The 26132-nt window shown below is 36.1% G+C and overlaps 1 protein-coding gene across 3 annotated transcripts in view; it reads right to left on the reverse strand.

The window, feature by feature from the left end:
• The window catches only part of LOC134648931 (potassium voltage-gated channel subfamily H member 8), a 122914-nt gene that overhangs the window by 11314 nt on the left and 85468 nt on the right, over nt 1-26132 (reverse strand). For all 3 annotated transcript variants that reach the window (XM_063503558.1, XM_063503556.1, XM_063503557.1), the window contains exons 2-4: nt 24245-24357; nt 2192-2301; nt 69-189 (exon numbers count right to left, since the gene is read on the reverse strand). In XM_063503558.1, coding sequence (XP_063359628.1) covers nt 69-189; nt 2192-2301; nt 24245-24357 — 344 coding nt within the window. The remainder of the gene's footprint in view (nt 1-68; nt 190-2191; nt 2302-24244; nt 24358-26132) is intronic.

The raw sequence follows: 26132 nt of genomic DNA on the forward strand, positions 1-26132 counted from the left end.
ACATGTATGATTATTAAGGTTCGGTTTATTGTTTCCGAACGACATGGGACTGGAACTGAACACTTTACCATTTTTCTTATAAAATATAAGTTCGAGTTTGAGTTCATGTTTGGAGTCCAGCGCCGCGTCGATCTCCTGCCGATGTTCGTCCCGCGTGTCCGCGCCGTGGAGAAACTTGCACGCGCAGCCCTTTAAATGCAAATTACATTATCATACTAATTACTAACCATATCAGATATTTTATATTATGGAAATTAGTTGTATGACAATAATAAGCTTAACCGTTCAATGAGATATGAAAACTACGTAGACTATCGACGTAGTTATCCGCGCGGACTTTGGTAAATGTGTACTTAGGTATGTATAAAGATATCCAAATGTGTTTCTTATTTAAATATAACATTAGAGAGTGAGTTTAAAATCGTCAAGGCCGTCGTGGGCCGTAGGACGTGTCAAAGAAATAGCGTATAAGTAGCATAGCATGCTAAGTAAAAACGCGTTTTACCTAGTTTGTTTTTACAAAAATGGAAAAGGTTTGTTTAGATTTCGCAATTGAAATGAAGCCCATACGGTATATTTACATACGGTATATAAATCGCTTAGTCGCCGTTTAATGTAATGCTAATGGTAACTTTAGATTTAACTTAACCTAAGAATAGTATATATATATATATATACAGTTTGCTCTGTACTCTGTAGGTATAACGCATAAAGTACATACTTATAAAAATAATCGAGAGCGCACTATTCGCCAACAAACTGTCTACAGTTTGGCGAAACTTTTGTATACCTAGACATAAGTATTTTTTGAAAAAAAAAAAAAAAATGTAGGTAAGTAAAGTCCGTCAACCAAATCTTGTCAGTAGTAAAAGGCGGCAAATTTGAAAAATCGCGGGTTAGCAACACTGTGTTCAAATAATTCCAAAACGCGTGTCATCTGTGTTTTATCTGTGGAATGTGGATCGTGAATGTCAGCCGTCACCTTATTTGTTTTCATTTGGTTTTTATTCTGAATCGTTTCTGTTTCAAGAGATATTTCTGCTGTCACCATTAAATACCAATACATTAAATAAGAATAAGCAAAGCTAAGGGGCCTACAATGTACAATCATGCTCGTTGATGGTAAACATTACTAAAAATTGAGGTTATGACAAGTACTGGAAGAACTCTTTCGAACTTTTAAGATTATGTTCAGTTTTTTTGTTTTAGGGTTAAAAGGCATAAATAAAATTAAAACGTACGCCTAAATCTATCCAACAAGACCATAAATTGTGTCCTGGAAACCGTCCATAGGCCCACATGTCTAATGTTTTCAGCAATCAGTTGTGACTATTTACAAAGGTAAACCTTTTAAACAGTATTAAGAGCCTTGATTATATCGCCGTTCTTTCGCAATATCTACCTAATCCATACATGTTTGTTGCAGGATTAAATCTTGCCCAATATAAGGCGTTCGTAGTAGGTAGTATCTCTTCAGACAATACTTACCTATGGCGGTTTATGTACGTGTACAACGCAGCCAAGTCGAAAAGTGACCCTTATCTTATTTACCTTTAAATTAAATAAACACCCAAATATCAGTTGTTTTATTTTTAATATGTATATTGTACAATATATACCAATCAAAAAAATTACACAGGTATGTCATATTCATCCAGAACAGTACACTAATTTACATTAACAAGTGGCATATTATATTGTAAATAACAAATATATGCACTATCTAATTATCTGCATTTTGATATGATTTTATTTTTAAATTGTCCGTCCATGTTTCAATTTTTTTCAATAAACCGCGAGTGACAATTTGAATTGACGTACGCAGGGCGCGCTCAGCGGAAAAAAAAATCTTTTGGTTCGATGTACATTGCTGCTTTTCTTAGCGCAATACTGCTTTTTGAGTGTTGCCCTACTTTAGTTTGCTTTACATTGCTACTGACAAGATTTGGTTGACGGACTATATTTACCTTACCATTTCGTTTAGTAATAAACAATCTTTATTTTATGTCTTATCCAGCGACGAAATTTAAATTTTATATTTGCATGCTTTACTTGGACTAAATAATAAAATAATAAAATTGTAACAACTATAAACAACCATACATTCATTTATTTATATTCAATCATACATTTATTCCATCACTCATTCAGATAGATAGGTTTCTAACAAAATTCAAAACGATGAGTTCACCTTCTGCATGATGTGTGCCCTCGCCCACCCCGTCAGGTCGCAGAATCCGTCCGAGCAGTACACGATCGGGTATGACGGCACCTGCGCGTTGCCCAGCACGAAGTTGCTGTCTGTCGACAAACGATTACTTTCATTAATTTAATAACATTAAAGATAATCACACAATATCTGAAAAATATTTAATAAAATATAAGTACCTAATACTTTATTATATTAGGAGAATTTGTTGACAGGGTTCAAAAGTGGAAGGAAATATCATAAAACAGAAAGCTAGCAGTGCTCACTTTATGAAAAAACCGGCCAAGTGCGAGTCGGACTCGCGTACGAAGGGTTCCGTAGCGTTACGCAAAAAAACGGAAAAAAAATCACTTTTGTTGTATGGGAGCCCCACTTAAATATTTATTTTATTCTGTTTTTAGTATTTGTTCTTATAGCGGCAACAGAAATACATCATTTGTGAAAATGTCAAGACCGACAGGTCTTAGTAATGATAATTCCCGTTTTTAGGGTTCCGTACCTGAAAAGGAAAAAACGGAACCCTTATAGGATCACTCGTGTGTCTGGCTGTCCGTCTGTCACAGCCTATTTTCTCCGAAACTGCTGAACCAATTAAGTTGAAATTTGGTACACATATTTAAGTCTGTGACCCAAAGACGGACATGTAACGTAATTAAATGAATTTTAAATATAGGGGGCACTTTTGGGGGGTGAATGAGACAGTTAAAAAACAAAGTTTTGCAAACTATATTTTGTTATATATCATATGAAAGAACTCATTACGAGAATCTCAAATATATTTTTTTATAATTTTAAGATAAATAAATTTAGAAGTAATTTAAGAAAATAGGCAAAAAATTACCATCTCCCCCCCGTTTAGGTATCTCCGAAACTACTGTGACTACAATAAAAAAAAAAACTGAAAATAGGTCTTTACCTATAGATCACTGGAAAACCTATTAGGAATGTGCAGTCAAGCGTGAGCTGGATTTAATTACTTAGTTTTTGATCCGACTCTTACGGGTTTTTTAAAACCATTTCACTCACGTTTCACATCAAAAAATACATTTTAAAAAATTGTGTAATGTACGGAACCCTTGGAACGCGTGTCCAACTCGCACTTGGCCGGTTTTTTCCCTTTGGGTACGGAACCCAAGGTTCAAGTTTTTGCTTTCCGCCACCATCCATTAGGAGTTATGAAAAGTTTAAGTGGCTTCTCTAATTTAGCGTTTGCGGTGTCGATGAAAATTATATTTATCTTGGAACAACCGATTCTGCAACTTTAGACCAAATTGCATTGTTTTGTTAAATACAATAAATTAAAAGGCAGTCAAGACTTGCTAATAAGGAGTTTTGTACACTTGGTTTCTGAAATGGGTAAAGAATTTAGGTATTTTTATCCATGTAACCAAAGCCAAAAAAGTCAAAATACCCTGTAATGGCCCCATATTTTTTCTAATTATTTATATCAGATAATTAGGTAGGTATTTAAGTAAAGTAAGGAAAACACCTAGATGTTTGTAGACAGAGATCTGAGGGCCTACCGCGGACACCAAAATTCGTAAATTGCGGGCATCTTTCTCTTTTACTCCATCGTAATTAGAGTTACCTACAGACAAAGTTGCCTGCAATTTGCGAACTTCGGTGTTCGCGGTAGGCTTTCAGATTAAATAGGTTATCTGCAAAAAAACCTTTAATTGGATGGTATTCCAAAAATAGTTCCCCAAAAAGCTTTAACGGTTGTAAGACAGAATTACTAAAAGAGACACAAATTCAACGACAGATTCAGGTGCACAAGAATATTTCATTCTTATCAGTTTTTTTCCATTTCAATAAGAATTTAATTAATCTTCTTCACGGCGGGGGAGGATTTGCGTTCCTGATAATAATAATCTAGATTTTTCCATTCAAGGGCGAAAATGTGCGAAATTTTCACCGTAAAATTTCTTCAGTAATTTTGCTCATGCAGTAAGTGTCGGATTTAGGTATAGTAATTGACATTTGATGAAAAGTTTTTAGCTCCTTATATACTGTAAGTTTATAACTTTATTTCGAATTCGCTTAAACATATCGTTGCTGAAGCAAAATTTGATGAAATCTTATGAAGAAAGTATACAAAACGAAATTGATTTCGGTCGAGCCTCGGGAAATTGAAGCGCTCTTTTGTTTTAAATGAAACCGTCCTTTTAGTGATATTGCTGACATTAAAATCACTTAGTCGATTGCAATGCCTGTAGGCAACATAGATAGGCCAATATTTATACAGGATGGACTTTTAAAAGTATTGTAAGATCAGTGTTTCTCCTTCACCGGATTACGAATAAATTGTGAAACGGAGGGCTTAGCCAAGATGCCAATCTTTTACGCCGTAGCGAACGAAACGACAAGGTCTCTCTATCCCGACTATATAAGTACGACAGAGAGACATTAGTCGTTCGCTACGGCGCAAACAATTGACATCTTGGCTAGGCTCCATGGTGTTAATTAGAAAGAAAGGAGTGTTTTGTAATGTTTTTTCTCGCGAGATGTGATGTCGCGGCGCTCATCTGCAAGAAAGTACCTAGATCGGAGAGGGGTAATAGTACATTACATACCTAGGGAGGTGAATTCGTGAATACTCCAGATCGAAGGTGTTTGTGGCCCGAACCGAAGGTGAGGGCCATAAATATGAGATCTGGGGCTTTACGAATTACCGCCCGTGGTTTGTCTAAAGTTTTACGTTTTGCCTTGGCCAGGAAGTGAGATTTTCTCCTCGCGTAGCGGTAACGTAAATATACAAAACCACGACAAAACCGCATAATTTGTTTTCAAGTTCCGTAAGTATTACGGATGTACTAAACATCTGCATACAATTTAGCCAACGTCTTTGTTATCTTTTGAGCAGTTTGAACGCGCCGCCACAACCACAAACATACGTATGTCCCGAATAAAGCAGACGGCACAAGTGTTAAAAGTGTAAGCTAAAGTTTTGATTGCCCATGGTTGGCTCAGACGCACCACCAACGATTATGTCGCGTTCAGGGGGCCAATTTTTGAATTTCGATCGCTCGATTTCGTCACTCGAAAATCGGTGGAAAACGGCAAAATGCTGATTTTTGAAATACGACCGATACAAATTGGGAATCTAGTGGTATTGACCACTCGTTTTCAATTCTATTAGTAGAATTTACATGCCTAGTAGTGGAGATATTACTGAACGAAATACACGAAATCGAGCGGTCGAATTTCAAAAATCGGCCCCCAGTATAAAAAGGGACTTTAGTACAATCGGCGCTTACGTTGTGGTTTGTTGTTTTAGTATTGAAGCGTTGTTTATAATGGTATAAGCGCCAACCACGCTAAAGTCCTTTTTACACGGTACGACACAATGTCACCCACGTCCCACATGTACACGACAACTTCTGCGAAAGCTCGTATGATGTTGAATAGAATAGAATAGAATAGAAAAATATTTATTCAGGCAACACATCATTACATTACAGAATAACAGAACAATAAACATTTGACATTACATAACAAAAATGTGAAACGAGAAGTATACAAAACAGTCAAAACACAGATAAAGATGTGAGGCTGAAATGGTCTCCACTCAGCAATGCAGTTAGCACGACTTAGCGTTGCCAACGGCGCTGGTTTTCTGTGGAGCCAGCGAGGTGTGCAGTGCGGGACAGCATACTGCGCGACTTGTACGTCAGTAGTAAGTAATAGTAGTTTATGAGTGAGATAAGATAATTAAATAAAATAAAATAAAATAAATAAATAAAAAATGTTGAAAGTTGTAGCAACTTTAACGTCCCAACTCATGTTTAATATGATGATAAAATGAAGATTATTTATGTTTAACTAATAATTTATCAAGGTTATACAATCACAAGAATAATATATGAAATTTTAAGTAATCGCTGCGAAAATGCGATAAATTAGGCATTCAAAGTATTCAGCTCTCAAAAAATAGTCGAAAAACCCTTGATGTGAAAGATGATGGATTCATAAAATAGCAAAAATACCTACCTAATGTAAATCTCAAAAAATCTCAAGTAAATTTTTTTTTTCTATAAGAGTAACTTACAGGTGTTAAAGGGGCCCTGATTATGACTGATTACCAGTCCGCCGGACGATATCGGCCTATCAGTTGTTCGGAGCTGTCAACTTTTTGTTCTAACTGACAGGCCGATACCGTCCGGCGGACTGGTAATCAGTGGGCCCCTTTACACAGGGGATACAACTTTATGTTATGATATTTTTAAATGTCACGTACTGTCCGTACTTATATTGGTTGCTCAGTGTAAATGACCTGAGATTATGATAAGAGGAGGACATAGCCTTGAAAATCACAGCGCGCAAGTTCCGTCTATAAACACACTTATGAGTACTTAAGCATTATTTTTATCATAAGATTGATATTTTTATCGCCACATATCAAAATCTTTTGCCCGAATGAACACTTCTGATATCACTTTATTGTCCGTCCGTCGATTTATTACGTCGATTAACGTACGTAAGTCATCATTCCGAAGTAACCGTAAAATGAGGTGATTAGGGTTCGCGGGGAGAGTTGGGGTTATGAATGGGGAGAGAAGGGATGAAAGGGGGTGAGATGGAATTTTAAAGGCTACTGCTACAAAAATAATGTATTTCAATTTAACATGGAGCTATAGTATACTCATAATAAAAAAAAATCGATCCAACAATCTTCCAAATTTTCCAAAATCACTTTTGTATGAAAACCCAACTCACCCCAAATATGAGGGACTACGGGGTGAGGTGGGTTTTCCTGTTTATCGTCAAAGTTATGAAATGGAACTACCCAAAATAAAATAAAAACTAAAATACAAACGTCCGGAACACTTATTTATACACCATTCAGTTTGCATATGTAAAAATAAAATGTTATCGAGGTTTGAATGTCAGTTTTGCACCTACTCACCCCATTTTACGGTATCGTATTTCTTGTCTCAACATAATGAAAAGGATGATAAATTATGGCGTCGGACCCCCTTAAATATGATGTAACGTAATTTATCGGGACCACGTAAAAAATAAGTACCTAACCGTATGAGTCTGAATCCGTTTCAGGCGTCCGCAAACATGATCGCGTTAGCAAAAGCCCCGAAATTGATGAAGGAACGGTTAACAGATTACATTTTAAGTTTCAGTTGTTGCAGATACGCCACTCTCAGTCAGAATTCCCCCAGAAATACGTACTTACGTACGTTAAGTACATTTTCTATATTTCTATGAACTTTTCGGCTTTAAGATAGGTTCACTGAAAAGGAAATCCTCGTAACAAAAGTGGAAACCTAACAAAAGTAGTGATTGACTTCGGGCCTTTTTATGTTTAAAGCAACAATGTACGAATATGTCTAGATCTGCACATATGTGATGGTCGAATTTAAATTCAAATTGCGGACAGGCATATGCCGTGTTGTCAAGTTTCGTCAAGGGACTGCGACGGTATGGTAATTTGTTTGACCGATAAGTTGGCGGTAAAGACTATACAAATTTATTTCAAAAATAATTATACCCATAAAAATCTGCACATAAAAACAACTTTTCTTTTCCGAAGTTGCAAGAAACCTACTTTTTGTGGCCTCCTAAATTCTTTAAGAATGCAGACAAAGTCTGCCATTTATATATTTACTGTGTTTTCAAGCATAATGAAAACAAAACAAGTATTTGTCAAAATTTTCATTTTTGGTACAAGCTTTTATCGCTGACTGTACTTTTCTTACGACAGACAACTAATACTCATCGAGACAATTCTAAAAACCCCTAATACAATTAGGTTGCGTTGTTTCATCACAGAGTTCCTATGGCCACCTCCAGTCTCCATCATCAGATCAGCTCGATGGTAGCATAATATTGCATTGTCACCCGACTTACATGTGTATGCAAAATTTCAGCTCAATCGGAAACCGGGAAGTGAATCAAATTTAACATGCAAGATTCCATTACATAGTTACATACAGGTCGACCTAATAAAAGCTTATATAAGCTTATATTAATAAATACATATGTACAAAACTTAAGATCTAAAACCCGTTCTGAGCCATGCCGGGTCCAAAGGTCCCCATCACGTTAGCAGCGTTACCCCGCTGTATGGCGATGGAGACCTGTTGGACAAGCCATGACTCAGAACGGGGGTCATTCCCCTTTTCCCTTAGGCGCTTGCCGAGCTCTCTGAAGAGCTCACGTGCCTCCCGTCCCCAGGGCCCGGCTGTCTCGAAGACTGGTTAATAATATTTATAAAATATTATCGTCATCTATTCTTCATTAGTTACTGTTTATGCGGCCAATAACCGGTAATTCTACGGATTATGTAATCTGTGGCGGGGGTGGCGCCCCCAATTTTACCTTCTCATCTCGGCTTTCAGCGCATACGGCTACCCCGTGCCACGCCACCGAGTGAAAGCAAACAGAAACAAAGGTTGCCATAGTGTTACGGAAAAAAGTCGTTTTTATTAAGCTGAAGCTCCACAGAGTCTATAAAACCGTAGAATGTAATTACTTTTGTTTACTTTTACTGGAGAAATAAAAACGATAAACATTAAATATATTATATTTATTTATTATTTAACTGACCAGTAATAGAGGTCACAAAAAGCATCATATGTCGTCATAGGTCAAACCACTCAGAGATTTAATAAAAAACCGGCCAAGAGCATGTCGAGCCATTCTTAGTGTAGGATTACCCGTCCGATGTAAAAGTACATAAAAAGTAAGGAGTGGGAGGGTGTAGGTAAGGTACGTCTTCGCAAACGCGATTTTATGTATAAAAAACCATACATTTTATGTATTCCAAGAACGAAAATTCACAACGCTACAAAAAAATACACATAATTACCTACTTTTCTTTTACATTGCATGTAAATAACTCGTATATACCTAAAGTATCCTAATTTGGACCAAAAGTGGCACTCGAAAATCGGTGTGCGCTGTGGAAGTTGGGAAAAATCAATTTAACGAGAACTGTTTTAAGAGCTATGAGAGGGTCATACACACGCAGAAAAATCTTTCTTCATGTTTGCAAAAATTAAGGATAATGGAGCCGAACTTCTGAGATTGACTTGTATTGTTTAAAGCCGGACCCAACGTAGACATCCGAACCAGGGATGTTGCGGATGCCGATTTTTTGACATACGCGGAAGCGGATGCGGATTTTTAAAGGCTCACATCCGCGGATGCGGATGTCAAGATAAATACATAAAAAACGTCAAATATTACATTTTAGTAATTTTTACTTCAAAAAACCGGCCAAGTGCGAGTCGGACTCGCGTTCCATTACATTAAGTCCCACTCACGCTTGACTGCTCATTTCTAATAGGTTTTTTTGGCTAATGACTAAATTACCTAGGAGTCTAGCACTTACGCCGATGCTTAGATGTTCCTGTACCGACCTGTTCCACATCCGCATCCGCATTAACTCCGCATCGATTTTATGAGGATGCGGATGCAGATGCGGATGTTGAAAATAATGCGGAAGTTCCGCGGTAACGGATGCGGATGCGAGCTTCTTCTTGTAGAAGTTCCGCTTTTATGTTGCATAAGTGCTGACGTCTATTAAGACATTATAAGATCCAATCAAGTCTATTTTAAGATACTAGGGACAAGTATGCACTAAATACAGGTACCAAGTGAGCTAAATGGCTTTTATTACGTAGCTTCCCCCATTCTCAGGAACTATTTCTATCGTTTGAAAAGCACACGCGAGTCATACACTCCTTACCACCAGAATAAGTTCGCTCTTCTGTTAATAATATTTACTACGGATTTAAAGCTTACAGTTTCACTGGTTAATCCAAGTGTTTGACATGGAAAATGACGAGAATACGTGGCCTCGTCTCAACCGGTCGTCAAGTACCTTGTGTTTTCGTTCCTTCAGGCACTTTGAGATGTAGCGCAGTCTTACGCGATTCTTTTCATTTCATGCAGGCTACTAAAAATAGAACCTTTTACACTATTTCAATAGCAATATGGTTCGGCACTTTCATTAAAAGCTATAAAGGGAAGTTATTATGTTTTACACGCTACTCTTATAAGGAGGACGAGTAATTCATGGGTATATTCTGTACAAAATAAAATACTTACATCACATTACATTACTCATAGTACCTATATACTCGTATTTGTATCCACACAAAAATGGTTTGGTACGTCTTACGTTTTCCTGAAAATTTAAATTTGTCAAGTGATGCAATCACCTACAGCTAAGCCTTAGCTGTCTATCTCTCTGTGCATTTGTTTGTCCTTCAGTCAAAAACTGTTTGTTTTGTCTGTTTTATGCAAACCTGTTTATGCGCAATAAAATGACATGCATACAGTATACTACTTACATAGGCAATTTCTTCAAGTTGTCCCGTATTAAGTTAATAGTATTAACTATACTACTTTTATTTGATATATGTACCTATTTATAGCTGGTCAAGCAGATCTCGTCAGTAGAAAAAGGCGACAAATTTGAAAAATGTAGGCACGAAGGGATATCGTCCCATAGAAAATTTGAAACTCGCGTTTTTTTACTGACAAGATTTATTAACATATATGTCGGAGCGAGACACCAGAAAGACGTATTGCAGCATTACAGTTCATAGTTAGACGCCTGTAAAAGTCGATTAGCAATGTTTGACTATGTATTATTTGCTTGTAACGAAATAATGAAGTTGCGTAGTGAATAACGCCACCATCTATTGGCGTATTGATGAACTAAAATGACAGGTAGAAGGCTTTGGAACGTCAAGAGGAGTATCTTGAGTGAACGTAGGCACGAGCAGGCATTTTTGTCGTTATGTTGGTAGACTGGTCAGGCAGGTTTACCAACTTGAATTGGAGGCGGGAGCCGTTGGCTCCGCCGCTGGAACTGGCTTCAGTCTTCTTGATCGGACCGCGCTAGAGATCGGACGTTAGCCAAGCTCGTGCCTAATTCGCTACGTTCCTGAAGGCTTACACCTGAAGGATTATTCTGAAAGCTTATAGATTCTCACGTTGTTTAACCGTTTAGCTAAGTGTTTTATTCCAAGTGTTATTTTGATTTCTTATGTGCCATTAGAAGCTTACTTTTGTAAAATAAAGAAACTATGTGTTGTTTTGAAAAGATGTGTCCCGCCGAGTTTGTTGCCGGGTTAAATCTTCTCGGGTCAGAGGTGTAGGGTTGGAACCGGTTTAGTTTGACTTAAATAAAGATTTGAACGATTTCATGTGATCTTTTTATTTTTATTGAATTCCGATTCCATCGTAAGATCGTTTAGTTATTTTTATTATTTAGTACTCAAATAATAGTAGGCACTAGTATGGTTAATGAGTCCGAATGTTTATTTCATGCGTAGGTAGCATACCTACTATTTTGGCTGTGAAGTAATACATCTAGGTACTACCCCCACGCGCCCACCGCCATCGGGACCATCCGTCCCCGACATATATATTAATAATAACTATTAAATCTAGAGAGAATAAACTTGGTGTGTTTATATATATAAAAAAATATGTATGACATGAAATCTTAAAAACAAATACATATTAGAAACTGGAAAAATGTGATTAAGTAGTGAAAATAATGGTAATATGACACATGGCCGAATATTTGTCATATAATTTCGGTATATTTTTCAATGACATTTATATACAATAACAATACCCAAGGAAGTATTTTTAATTGGTTCGATCAACATCGTTCTCATATTTATCCGAGTAACTCCGCGGTATAACATATTTTATGTAATTTTTATTGACGCCAATTGGTGCGCAAAATGTTATACGGAAGTCTTAATGGGTTTTCCCGGAATCGAACTTCTATATTTAGTTACAACCCGAAACATAAACGAAATTTCAATATTGCGAGATGTGCTTAGGTTAGCTATATATATTTAATAATATGAACAGACGACCTATTTCTACCCGCATGTCATTTTGTCGTTCGCGATCCGTCCAAATCCGACTTATCGGTCCTTAGCAGGGGCTAAGGAATGATTTGCAAGCTAAAAGAAACACAATTTGTTGACAAAAATAAACGAGTTTGAAAAGTTGCAAGTTTTTAAAAGAGGACGACGGAAAGAAAGAAATAATAAACGCGGCGCAGATCAGTATGTCAACTGTGTTTATTGTAAGTAAATCTAACCATAAAATAAATGTAAAAATAGGCCAAATTCTATATGGCACGATAAGCCAAGAAGTTAAATACTAAAGAAACTATAAACTATTGTCATTCAAACAAATTTATACTTTTGTATTTAACTGAAATAATTTTGATATTCATATTCATAAAATGTTCAACAGAAAATAGTTTATGCTATTTCAAATAGTTAAGTTGGCCGGGTTTACAACTAGTGAACATTTAGGACAGAAAAGCCGGTTAAGGAAAAAAGTTGCATTAATGGAAAATAGGGCTAACTACCTTACCCATTTTTTTATGTGCATATTGTTTTAAATTTTAACAGTTTGCGTTTGTGTACCAAATCCAAAGGAGAATATTTTGAAAGTAGTGTGTTTTGTTTCAGTTAAAAATGATTTTTAACTTTTAACGGTATTTGTTTTAACGTATTTTTGGGCCATCCTGTATGTTTCCTCGGTTCTTTCTTCGAATTTAGTCGTATGTCTAGGCCGTGTAAATAGGACTATATTGCAAAACTGGACACCTCTGAAAGTTCGCTGGTGTCGCCGCTATATTTTACAAGCCGTATAATATGACCGGGAGATTATCAAACCGAGCGAAATTTTCCTCGTAATAATAAGTTGCGTGTTGAAATGAATCGAAGTTAATTTCGGTGAACATTATGTGCCATAAAATTTCGGCTACCGATTCAACATAAAGCCGAACGGAAGAGGAATTTAATAACGATATAAATATCGACAACGTCGCGGGCACACGCTAGTTGGAAATAACTTTAGTGCGGTCATGACTGCAACACACAGACATTATATTTACGTAGATCAATCATACGCAACCCATTCACAATATACAGAAGATATTTTACTTAAGTAAAGTTAATAAGCGAAAGATCCCAAAACTCTCGCCACGCTCGTGGTTCGGAAAGTGGAATCTTGAGCATCACGAGACTTTTAAGGCACCATGCAGGCAGAGATGTACAAAATGGTTTTAAAAAAGCATTTAAATACAAAATGCAAAATACTTTTTAGATTTACTATTTCAAATGCAAAATACCAAATAGTTTTGCGTTTTGTATTTCAAATGCTAAATGCAAAATAGGTATTTTCAAAATACTTTTTCAAAATAAAATACCTTTTGACCAAATCTCAGATATTTTTATTTATTTTAGGTATTTATCATGAGAATAGCCATAGAATAGATAATGTTCGTCATTTTCGTTTCACATTGACACTAGTCAGACATAATAGCCGGTTTAGACTCTCGTGGCTCGCAAGCTCGTCGAGCTAATATAATTTAAACACTAACGGCACGGCATAAGGTTTATAACCGAATGACAAGCCGAATGCGAGTGTGTCGAGGCGAGCCACGAGACGCGCCGCGAGCCGAGCCGCGAGTCTAAACGGCTATAAGGCGCGCTCTCTGACCAAAGAAAAAAAAAGGGCGCGCATGGCTAGCAGACGCCTCTATCGGTCAAATTCAGCAATACAAGCGTCATTCGTTCTTTTCATTTTGTTTGACTGGTAATGTTGGCTAAACTTAATCACAAAGTATTTTGCATTTTGAAATGAGTATTAAAAATGCAAAATACATCTCGAAAAGTATTTCAAATAAAATACAAAATGTTTTTTACTAAAAGGCATTTAAATGCAAAATACAAAATAGGTATTTTGCATTTTGTATTTGCATTTTAAATAGAAGTATTTCAAATAAATCGCATCTCTGCATGCAGGGTTAAACAAACTTTGCTACCGAGTTAAACATCTTTTTATTACCCCATCAACGCGACTGTAAACATTACAAATCAAATCCAAAAAAACGTATGCTCATCACTTAAACGTCAATTTCCGCAGCCACATGTATGTAAGTATGAACAAAGAACAACTCAAATTTGGCATTAAATTACTTTGCCACCCTTGAAGATAAAATGTAACTTTCTCATCAGTTTTTAAAGAACATAAAGTATACCTTTACGAGCTAGTGTGGCTACAAATAAATTCATGTTTTTAACACTTGTTATTTAACAATTGGCTTTATGTGATATCTACGAGTGTGACAAATAATCTAAACGTGTTCTGTGTTTATTTTATTCATTTATTTCTCTAGATCCGAATAGAATACGCTCATATGTTATTTCTATCACCACTTAATTCGCTGAAACTGACACGTTATGTGTTATTCCAATTCTGCTGCCATGTCTGTCTGTTTACATATATGTCCATGCTGCAATATTGTGCATATTGGCGAATCTGTGGCTAATTTTGCTGACGTAATCGGTCATTGCGCCGACCGACCCTGGCACAGTGGCGTTCCAATTGCAAACCCAAGTCGATCGAACGCACCCTTATGAGCTTCATGAGTATCTATAGTTCCATAGATGTTAAGGTCACTTTACACTGGTTTACATGAAATTACGTCTCGTATGCGTTCGCGCAAGCAATGGGAAAACGCGGCCCGAAATAACGAGCGAGTTAATGACGCCGGCGCCAATTCGTTCGATATAATGTGCAATCAAACTTCAATAAGATCATGCGCGTCATTAGAACCTTATCTAAGATGCAAAGTTAAATTAAGAAGAATAAATTAATCTCAGAAATTGCAAACGTTGCGCATGATCTGTCCTAGTTCAACAAATCTCGTTAGCAATTTAGTATATAGGTGGGATGGCTCACGCTAGAACGGTCCGGGTTCGGAAGTATCTGCAACCCTAGAATACTTTTTCAAATACCTATCTCGACAGTTTGCGTTCAAAAGTATTTGTCGCAGGCTAACTACATATAGAGACATATAAAACTCTTTCTGTTTAGCTATGAGATTTTAATACTTTTGAGACATGAATGACATATTATGATACTGAGCGTGCGTAAACTGTCGTATTTGCAAAAATGGACAGTTGAACTAACATGATTCATTTTAATAACTAACATTTCCACCAACAAAAAAATCCAGATGGGCTATGTTATGTGAAAAAATGTAGATATTTATTTATACAAGATGAGAAAATGCGCTCAATACCGAAAAGCTTAGCATTTTTTTTTGTCAATTAATCTGCGTTCATCGAGTAATGAAAAACCTTTGTTCGTTATTTTATCATAAATCAGTTTACATTTATCTGAAAATGCATAGGTTTAGCTTCAAAAGTTAATCGCGGATAAAGCCAATTCATTATGGAACAAAGACGCTAACAAGGCGGTTGTTGAAGCAGGCTAGCAAGACGTTACTTAAGTACAAAATGTGATTGTAGTCGTAACAAAAACAAATAAAGTTTGAATCAACAAAAACCTGTTTAATTATGTATTCTAGTACTTGAATTTAACTGTTATATTAGGTACTTTAATCTAAAGAAAGAAAATAAACCTGAAAAACAATATTAACCCTTAATCAAATAACGGGAAATTATTTCCCACTTCGTTCTAATTTACGAAATATTTTTTATCTTTTTAATGGCAGCACTCAGCGATACCAACCATACAGATTTAAAATCTAAGTAACATTTTGAATTTGAAAAATGGCAACACTTTTCTAATGGCCGTCATTTGTGACCTGACCATATGTCAAAATCAATGTCAGTTGTCGTGATTTTTTTTGCAATAACAACATTTTTTAGGTGTTTTTAACTTAAGTGCGTAACACAAAATCTGGTAAGTGCATACACTGAATTACTATCATAAACTAGACTTATTTTTCCTGTGTTTTGCTTGAAAATATTGTGATAACGATATGAATTAGCCAAGATTTTAAGGTTTTAGTAAGTGGGAAATTATTTCCCATTGTTTGTCCCTGAACTTACGATTTACAAAAAAATTGGTAGGTTTTATCAAGTGAGAAATTATTTCCCAGTGTTTGTTCTATACCTAAATTTTAATTTGTTTCCATATATAAAAATATATGCCCGTTTGCCTGTTACACAAAAATATCTGAGTCTTCTTTTTTCTTTTATTTATTTCTTTGATTTTTGAAGATAACGTTAAAAAATCATACTTGAATTCCAAGCAAAGCCGGGGGGGAGCTACTAACTAGTAAAAAGTTCGTAACCGTATCGGACAATGGGAAACTATTTCCCAATTATTCAAAATTTTGCTATTCCATAACGGATAACGGGAAATTATTTCCCACCGCAAAACCCCCCTTTCCCCCCACTGAAATTTTTTAAATATATTTTTTCGTAATCTACGCACCCAAATTACCTAAAAACCATTCAAAAATCTGAAAAAAAGTGTTCCGTTTGATTAAGGGTTAACTTTTAGTGTTTAGATTTTACATACCTACCGATGATGTACGAGTATTATGTAAATTACATATTATGTGTATAAAATACGTAAGGAGAGGTCTACCATATCCGACTGGCGATTCAACTAAAGTCAACATGTTTGATTAGGTAGGATAGGGGCATTGTGTGGGATCTACGTACATATTGAAACTATACAAATAATATAACCACACATTACCACACAAAATTAGTGTATGTGTTGAGTCTATTGTATACGTGCAAGGTACACAATTGAGTAAGCTTTCAAATGGTACGGCATATTTGTTTAACATGCAGTTATAATACTTCTAAACGTTATCTATATATATAAATGCAAGTGTCCTGACTGACTGACTGACTGATTCATCAACGCAGAGCCGAAACTACAAAAGATAGAAAGTTGAAATTTGCACACCAGGTTGCATTTATAAAGTGTACAAGAGATAAGAAGCGATTTTGAAAAATTCAACCCCTAAGGGGGTTAAAAAGGGGATGAAAGGTTGTATGGGGTGCAAGTTTTATTTTAAGCTAGGAATTTGAAACTTTGTCAAAAGGTATAATATTAAAAAACAAGAAAACTGATTTCAGCGTTTTCGAAACTTCATCCCCTAAGGTGGTGAAAAAGGGGTTGAAAGTTTGTATGGAGAACAAACATTTTTTTGAGTGCGAGACTTGAAACTTTGTGTATGGAAATATTATTAGAATACAGGAAAAGTAATTTCAGCGTTTTTAAATTTTCATCCCCTAACAGGGTTAAAAAGGGGTTGAAAGTTTGAATCCATTACAAATGCTTTGAAATTTCTAAAAAAGGCATAATAGCCGATTTCAAAAAAAACTTATTGCGACGTTTTTGGAAATTCTATCCCTAAGGGGGTTAAAAAGGGGATGAAAATTCGTCTTGGGGTGCATATTTTATTTCAAGCTAGGAACTTGAAACTTTGTAAAAAGGTATTATATTAAAATGGAAGAAAACTAATTTCAGCGTTTTTGAAAATTCATCCCCCAAGGTTGTGAAAAAGGGGTTGAAAGTTTGTATGAACATCAAATATTTTTTTGAGTGCGGGACTTGAATCTTTGTATAAGGGCATATTATAAGAATACAGGAAAAGTAATTTCAGCGTTATTAAAAATTCATCCCTTAAAAGGGTCAAATAGGAGTTGAAAGTTTGCATGGAGATCAAACATTTTTTTGAGTGTGGGACTTGAATCTTTGCATAAAGGCATATTATTCGAATATAAGAAAAGTAAATTCAGCGTTTTTGAAAATTCATCCCCCAAGGTGGTGAAAAAGGGGTTGAAAGTTTGTATTAAGACCAAATATTTTTATGAGTGTGGGATTTGAATCTTTGTTTAAGGGCATATTATTAGAATACAAAAAAGTTATTTCAGCGTTTTAACAATTCATCCCTTTAAAGGGTTGAAAAGGGGTTGAAAGTTTGTATAGGGTTCAAATTGTCTTTTAAGTTAGGAATTTCTTACTTCGTAAAAAGTTATTTCATTAAAAGAAAAGAAAACTAATTTCAGCGTTTTTAAAAATTCATCCCCCAAGGTGGTGAAAAAAGGGTTGAAAGTTTGTATGGAGATTACATATTTTTATGAGTGCGGGACTTGAATCTTTGTATAAAGGCAAATTATTTGAAAACAAGAAAAGTGATTTCAGCGTTTTTAATAATTCATCCCCTAAAATGGTTAAAAAGGGGTTCAAATTTTATTTAATTCTAGGAACTTAAAACTTTGTTAAAAGGTATTATATTAAAAGAGAAGAAAACTAATTTCAGAGTTTTTGAGAATTGACTTTGTTAGTGTACTTTATACCTAGTGATAAAAATACAATAATTTAACTCTCGTGATGTCACACATGACACAACATAACATTGAGGCATCTGGCTACAGAAGAATGTTTTAATCTGTATATAGGTATTTAGGTACCTACTACGTTCAAAAAAACCAAAAGAATACTAAACAAAGCCCATTGTCATACGTGACAATGCCAATTTATGAAAAATCCGGAGGGAGCATGCAACAACGGAGCTAATTTAGCCGTGGAGTTATCTGAAATTGCGGGATGGCTACTGTTCTCTATTAAAAGTTGTATTCAAAAGCACCTGTTCTATAATAACTGTGATTCTGTTCGCTAACAAGGCACGTAAGAGCTAGTTATTTTTCAGTGTGGTATGACTTGATATACTAAAGCGATCATACATGGAGCTGCAAAATTGTATTCACATTATACGCGTAACTTTTATTTGCTGTACCTAATAACAGTAATAACTATGCATTTGATCAAATATTTTGTATTGTACATATCTCGTTCCTTTATGTTTGTTAAAAGAAGATGCAGAACCGTATTTTCGCGGAAATTTTCAACAATTTTAAACTAAAGTTAGCATGATAGAAAAAGAAAGAAAATGAGCTTCCATTTATATCCTATCGCGTTAGATTTTGAATGCTTTCAATCTCTATCTTTTAGAGTCACACTTTCACAATATTACTGGACATCAACTATGTTCGTTTCAGCTATGGACGCTTGCATCCATTTATCAAAGTCAGCTACTGTTATCCGAGAAGTTACGGCAGAGAGCAAACGTTAGAATCGACGTTTGCCAAATATGTAGAGAACGCATACGTACGTATGCACGTAATTACACAGCTCATACGTATATATGGACACAGACAAGACATCCTCTACACTGAGCATAGTAACGCTACCCCCTCTGCCACTTATACGGTAGTTTTACTCCATCTTCGACTCAATCCCGTGCCGTGATTGGTCCGTGTCTTTGAACGGACCAATCACGGCACGGGATTTGCTCACCTCGTCCCCCCGCACCCCCGTATTTTTGGCAGCAGTTTCATGAAATAATTGCTCTAAACTCCGTCTAGAGGATTCCTAGTCTGCGTATGGATGGAATTCATATACCCGACGTTGCTTAACTTCGGTCAAAAAATACGTTTGTTGTATGGGAGCCCCACTTAAATCTTTATTTTATTCTGTTTTTAGTATTTGTTGTTATAGCGGCAACAGAAATACATAATCTGTGAAAATTTCAACTGTCTAGTTATCACGGTTCGTGAGATACAGCCTGGTGACAGACGGACGGACGGACGGACGGACGGACAGCAGAGTCTTAGTAATAGGGTCCCGTTTTAACCCTTTGGGTACGGAACCCTAAAAAAGATCGACTGTTTACTATTCGGCCCATATTCGGCCTTAAATTGTGACAAAGGGGCACGATTCTGTCTATATAAATTTTGAAGTGAAAACTTCTTTAGCGGGGCTGTGCACTTTTTGAGGTGGGGAATTTTTTTTAAACTCGAGACAGCGTAAGACGATCACGTGAGCGTAAGATTTAAATGGCCACTCATTTAGATGGCATTTAAATCAATAAAGAAAAACTCAATGACATTACATGAAAAACTGTTACATGTAGGTACCTAATGTCATTGAGTTTTTCTTTATTGATTTAAATGCCATCTAGTGAGTTTCGCTCTAACTGGTAACAAGACAACTCGAGTACTAACAGTGATGTGCTTAGGGGTTTCAAGTAATTAACGCTAACGCTAGATGGCGTTAACCTCAATTATACATAGTACATTTTGCACTAGTCATTGAGTTTTCACTTCTGTCGGCACTCCCTGAGTGCAAACCGTTGTTTTTTTTTTCTTGGTTTACAGGTTTACACCTCTTCTACAACCAAAATTGTTTGGTATAAGTAAATAAAAAAATGTAATGAAATTGAAGCCCTCAAAATTGAATTAAATAAAACAAGATTGGGGTGTCTTTTTATACTAAGTAATTAGCGACATTAAAATGATCTCGGTTGTTTTTTGGAAGCGTCACAATTGGTTTAAATTACCTTTGTCCCTGGCAACGTAAACAAAGCTCGTCGTCTTGGGTACGAGTAAGCAGAAAAGCAAACGAATCGACGTGATAAAGGAAATAATTAAAGCAGCAGTAGGTCACAGCCGCGTCGAGTCGCGGAGCGACGATCTCGAGTACTTTATTGCGAGCGTATCCCGACATTATTAAAATTACAATTTCTGAAATAGGTGTATTTTTACACGACTGCCCAAAAAAAAAAGAGTGTATTGTTTTCAGCGTTCATGTTTGTATGTGTCAGTTTCTTTATTCCACGATAACTTCAGAATGCCTTAACCGATTTAGATGTATGATATATTTTCGATAGATATCGCGTTCGTTGAATGCTTCGTCACTTGTCGCTAGTTGAAGAATGTTATCTACAGATTTAAATTTGCAAAAGCAAGTAAATACATTACAAAAAAAAAGCAACGGGTTGCACTCCGGGTGTGCCGACAGAAGTGAAAACTCAATGACTAGTCCAAAATGTCTGCAGCACTTAACTATGTATAATAATTGACCCATCCTCCTTTGTATTGAAAAACTTTAGCTTTGAAATTGCTGGCCAGTGAGCTTAAATTTGTAGCGTTAATTGTTTAAAATTCGAATAGAAATTGTAAAGTTACCTTGCAGACCTCGCATCTAAATATATTTGGTCATGATATTTTGAGTTTTATTCACCAGTACTAGAGTTCACTTTTATTAGCGATTTCATCAAGGTGTAGCTTTACTGAATTATATTGGAGTGATATAAAGTTAGAATGTAACTGTGAGATCCTCGTATTTCAGCCCGGACAAGATTAGAACATTGAGCTTTATTGCTTAATATAAAAGTCCAGTTTTAAATAATTGACCTGATTATGATACGTTATGACTAAAGTTCTTTGGTGAATAAAAACGAAACAGCAGGCTCAGGCATACATTTTCGCCGCGCGGTAGAAAGAGAGGGTTACGCCTTACGCCTTACGCTGTCTCGAGTTTAACATTTTTTCCCCACCTCAAAAAGTGCACAGCGCCGCTAAAGAAGTTGTCACTTCAAAAATACGATGTTAAATATGGCTTATGATTTATATCCGGAACTAGAACTCTAGAATAATACAAAAAATATTCTGATAAAATGAAAATATAGTTGTAATTGATAAGTACTGTTTTATTTGGTATAGAATAAATCGTTGAACAAAGAATAAATGCAATTGTATTATTTACCTTATTTTTACCGAGGTATTTAGTAAAAAACTTACATTAGATTTAATAACAATTATACAAAGAACAAATCCCTGGGATTAATGTAGCACATTCGTTTTAATTCGTAGCCTCATATTATCCACTAAATTATCTTCAACAAGCACAAGAGATATTTCCATTCCGGTTGTTTATGACTATATTATTTATTAAAGGTTTTTATTCCGATAACGACTGCAGCAGCACTTTACCACCAAGTTATAAACCAACAGTTTTAGGAGTCCCCTAGAAATATCGACCTACTTCGGCCCTATTCTAAACAAGATTACAATCCCGGCAAGCCAAACTGTTTTATTTCAAGTGACGTGACATACGTGCTGGTTTGGCTCTAATATTTCCCAAATATGTACCGCCTACGGGCGTTGTTATGTCAGCAAAATGAGGACTCTGAGGGCCTACCGCGAACCACGTTCGACGTGTTGCCTCTCTGTTGCACTTGTAAATTCGTACGTAAGTGTGACAGGGAGGCAACACGTCGAACGTGGTTCGCGGTAGACCCTCTGACCTATCATGGAACTATGTAATGTGATGTTACAAACCAAATAGCAAGCTATCTCTTACGAAGTATTTGCCAATCTAACATGTCTCCATGTTGGGGTAGGGTTTTATTTTCCAAAGTGATTTACAAAATAAGGTCAGACGAAGCAAGTGAGCCTCCATGGTCAACTGCGTCTGCCCTAAATACAATCGTGAATAAGGGAATTGAGGGCCTTCTACTATGACTATTCTTTACAGTTAATTTCTAGGAAAGCACATATATTTATGAGTGTATATGTTGTGAAATGGTTACAGGAGGAAGTGGAAGCGTGCTGGGCCCATAACCTGTGAAATGGTTACAGGAGGTCTTTGGAGGTTTATTAGATATATTATGAAGAATACTTGTCAATACATTATTTATTATTTAATTTACAAACACAACATTTCATGACGGCTGATGGAAATAGAGTAATTTGACATTCTCAAGTTTGATTTAAACATCGTTCAAACTTGAGCTTCTATATTCAAATTAGATGTGTCAAGCCAGTGTCGATTGCATATCCACCCTCTTCATACCAACATATATAAGTATACGCAGTTGCCCCAATGCCGCGCGTGGCCCGACTGACCTTATCACTCATAGAGTTAAAATATCTAAGTGGTGTCTATTTGCATTTATTATTAAACGAACACCAAAATTATATTGCCGACAGAAATCCTCCAAAAACCGTTTTTGTGTTTGTCGCCCACATCTGTACAGTCGACGTCGAAGATATGTTTAAATTTTTCGCCTTATTACAAAGGAATAAGTTGTAAAATTGTAAACATATTTTTGACGTCGACTGTGAATTCGTATGAGAATCTCCGCTGGCGCTTTCCCTTCATTTTTATTTACGTTTACGGAACGGAGATTGAAAGAATATAACATGTGCATTGAATTGGATACTTCGCGGCGATATACTCCCAGTTACGTAATTCACAAAACATGGGTGTTTAAAGGTACTGTGAGCTCGTCCAGAAATACCAGAATTATAACATTATCTCCTTTTCCATGTCTTCAACTTTTATTTTCCTGTTTTTTTTTTCGAATGTCCTTAATGATATTATATAAGTAGTGACAGATCAAGGAAGATGCGTGAAACTACTAATGCGTGACACTGTCTACCGGTATATATTTGCTGATGAGTCTGATGGGTACTAATAAATGTAGTCATAGAGGAACCAGTAATGAAATCGTTTGAGACGTGAAAATCTTCCTTAAGTTAATCTAAATTGCTTGTCAGATCCGCTAGACCGGGCCCGGCCCGGGCCGAGGCTTCCGACACGTCATTTTCTATGACGGCTGATCGGTGATCACGTTGTGCTTTCCATAGAAAATGAAGCGCCGGAAGCTCCGGCCCGGCCCCGGCCCGGTCTAGTGTGAGTCATCCTTTAAACTGGTCTTCCTGTTGTGACGTCGACAGTTAGCCTTGTAAATAAGCCTAGCAGCTCGCAGCTATTGCTCGCCGGGGCATTACGAGATTGTGCCGGCAACCGCTAGCCGTGGCTGAACTCGGGGCTTAGAAAATAGAAAATTCTAGTGCATTTACGGGTTTTCTATTTCTGCAAACACGGACTACGCGCAACCGTGGAGTCAACAGTTATATACGTGACGATTTATCGAGATTTTTAACTGATGAACGTATAGATATAATATGTATGTATAGATTACCTATAAGTACATACAATATAAGGTCACTAGGTTAAAGTAACATATAAAGTAATATTTTAATCGTTGACTGCATTTGAATGAATGAAAGTATATACTATCCTTAAATTAATTAACCACTTTAACCAGCATCCCATCGTATCATACGCTGGACTTGAGCAAACGTATATTTATTATACCTTACCGTGTGCTAATCGAAAAAGCAGCGACATTTTAAGGGGCTCACTGATTAACAGTCAGCCGGACGATATCGGCCTGTCAGTTAGAACAAAAAGTTGACAGCTCCGAACAACTGACAGGCCGATATCGACCAGCGGCCTGGTAATCAGTGGGCCCCCGTTCGGCCGCGGGGCGAATCCGGCCCCTGGGTCTGCAAATTCGGCTCGAAAAGGTGCCAAGTTTTTCTTTCGAAGGTAACTTACGTGTGCCATCGAAGCGCGTGGCGATGGTGTCGAGGAAGGTGTTTTGGGGCGCCAGCAGCCCCTTGCGCACCGGCATCCCCCCGCGCCGTGCGCTTGCGCACTCGGTCAACCACCTGCAACAAACAATCCTATTGTGAATATACTTTAATAGGAGAAATGCAGTGGGAGCCGATTTTGTCTCTAGTAATTATGTTATTATTTATTAATTTCCATTATTAATTATCATTATTACTATGGTGAATCCAGATTATGAAGATGAAGGAAGGTACAACGGTCTTGAAAACTACCAGTTTTATCAGTCTTACCTAGGGTTGCCAGATCGAAAGGCGCTATTATCGGGAAAAATGTAAATTTTTCGGGATTTTGGGACTTAAGTCGAAAAAAAAAACATTCAAATTAAAGTAATTGTATTAAAAACAACGATATTTTACATGATTGGCACTAGGGTAACAGCACCAGTGACCAGCCAGGTACCAGTAGTCAGCCTTTTGAGTCGTTTATTGGTCATAAATATCTGGTATATTCGTTTAAACAAATCGCGAGTACTCAAATAGGAGCTTTGATTCCTTATTGGTTAATACGTCACACGACAGGTGCGGTGAGGGAACGGGGGGAAGAAATATACTCGTTCATACAGGTGCTGTTTGTCGACGAGTGCAATAGTGTCATATCCGCCATATTTTTTACTGCACGTGGTGTTCTCTTATCAGGCAAGAAAAACTATGTTTTAATGTTAAAAGTTATTGTTTTTGTTAATGATTGGTTTATTTATTAGTTTATCTATTAAATTGCATTATATTTGAATGAAAATATCAATATTTCACTTATAAATTGAGGGGGCTGGCCACTGGATAACACTTTTTTCCAAAGATTCCAGTGCCCAGCCCCCCACGGCTGACCTTTGGGATATTCGTTTATTTTATTATTTTCGAGCCAATGCGACCGTTAGGACCGTTAAATTTACATTTTCAAATTTAGTTAGGCATGCCCTAGTCAATTTAAAGTAAAACCCAGTAGTCAGCCGCATTTGAAATAACGTTTTAATGCGGCTGAGCACTGGGTTTCGCGGATCCAGTACTCGGCCATTGACCTTGCTTGGTACGTCGCCGCCAAAAATATGTCCACATTTTAAAACCCTATCTCATTGAAATAAGGTTCAAAAGTGTATACATATTTTTGACGTTAACTATACATAACTATCATCTTGTTTTTTCCTGGTCGGTGTATGACTTTGTTTATTAATGATAATTAGATCTGCATAGACTCGATTAATTATTGTTTACCGAATACATACTAGGAACATAATTATATATTATCTGATTTACCTCGTTATAATTTTTGACGGATTAATTATTAGAAAATAAATATTGCGATTCTTACTTTGCAAGAATAGTGTTAGTTAATTAAGTACCTATGGCCAACAAATTTCGTGTCATAAGAATTGTATGTACCTAGAAGATTTTTTTTTATTAAATAAGTAAACAAGTAGGTAAGTAATACATATATGCAAAAAATTATAAACTAAAATTAAAAACTACAACTAACTACAATAACTAAAATTATAAATAAAAAATAGATCTTATTTTAACATCGTTGATTTTGATATATGCAAAAAATTATAAACTTAAATTAAAAACTACAACTAACTACAATAACGATAACAAAAATTATAAAGAATAAATAAATATTATAATATCGTTGATTTTGATATAAATATTAGTGATTTTAATCTAATTATTATGAATGTTTATATAGGCTGAGTACTGGGTACACAGAGGCTGCTTACTGGATTTTGGAGGCTGACTACTGGAGAAAAGTGCCACTTTTTGTTTAATCTTAATTAGAGATATTATAAAGAGGATTGTAATTTTTTAAAATATTGTGTTTT

The sequence above is a fragment of the Cydia amplana genome, chromosome 6 (genome assembly GCF_948474715.1).
Source record: "Cydia amplana chromosome 6, ilCydAmpl1.1, whole genome shotgun sequence".
In the NCBI taxonomy this organism is placed as follows: domain Eukaryota; kingdom Metazoa; phylum Arthropoda; class Insecta; order Lepidoptera; family Tortricidae; genus Cydia; species Cydia amplana.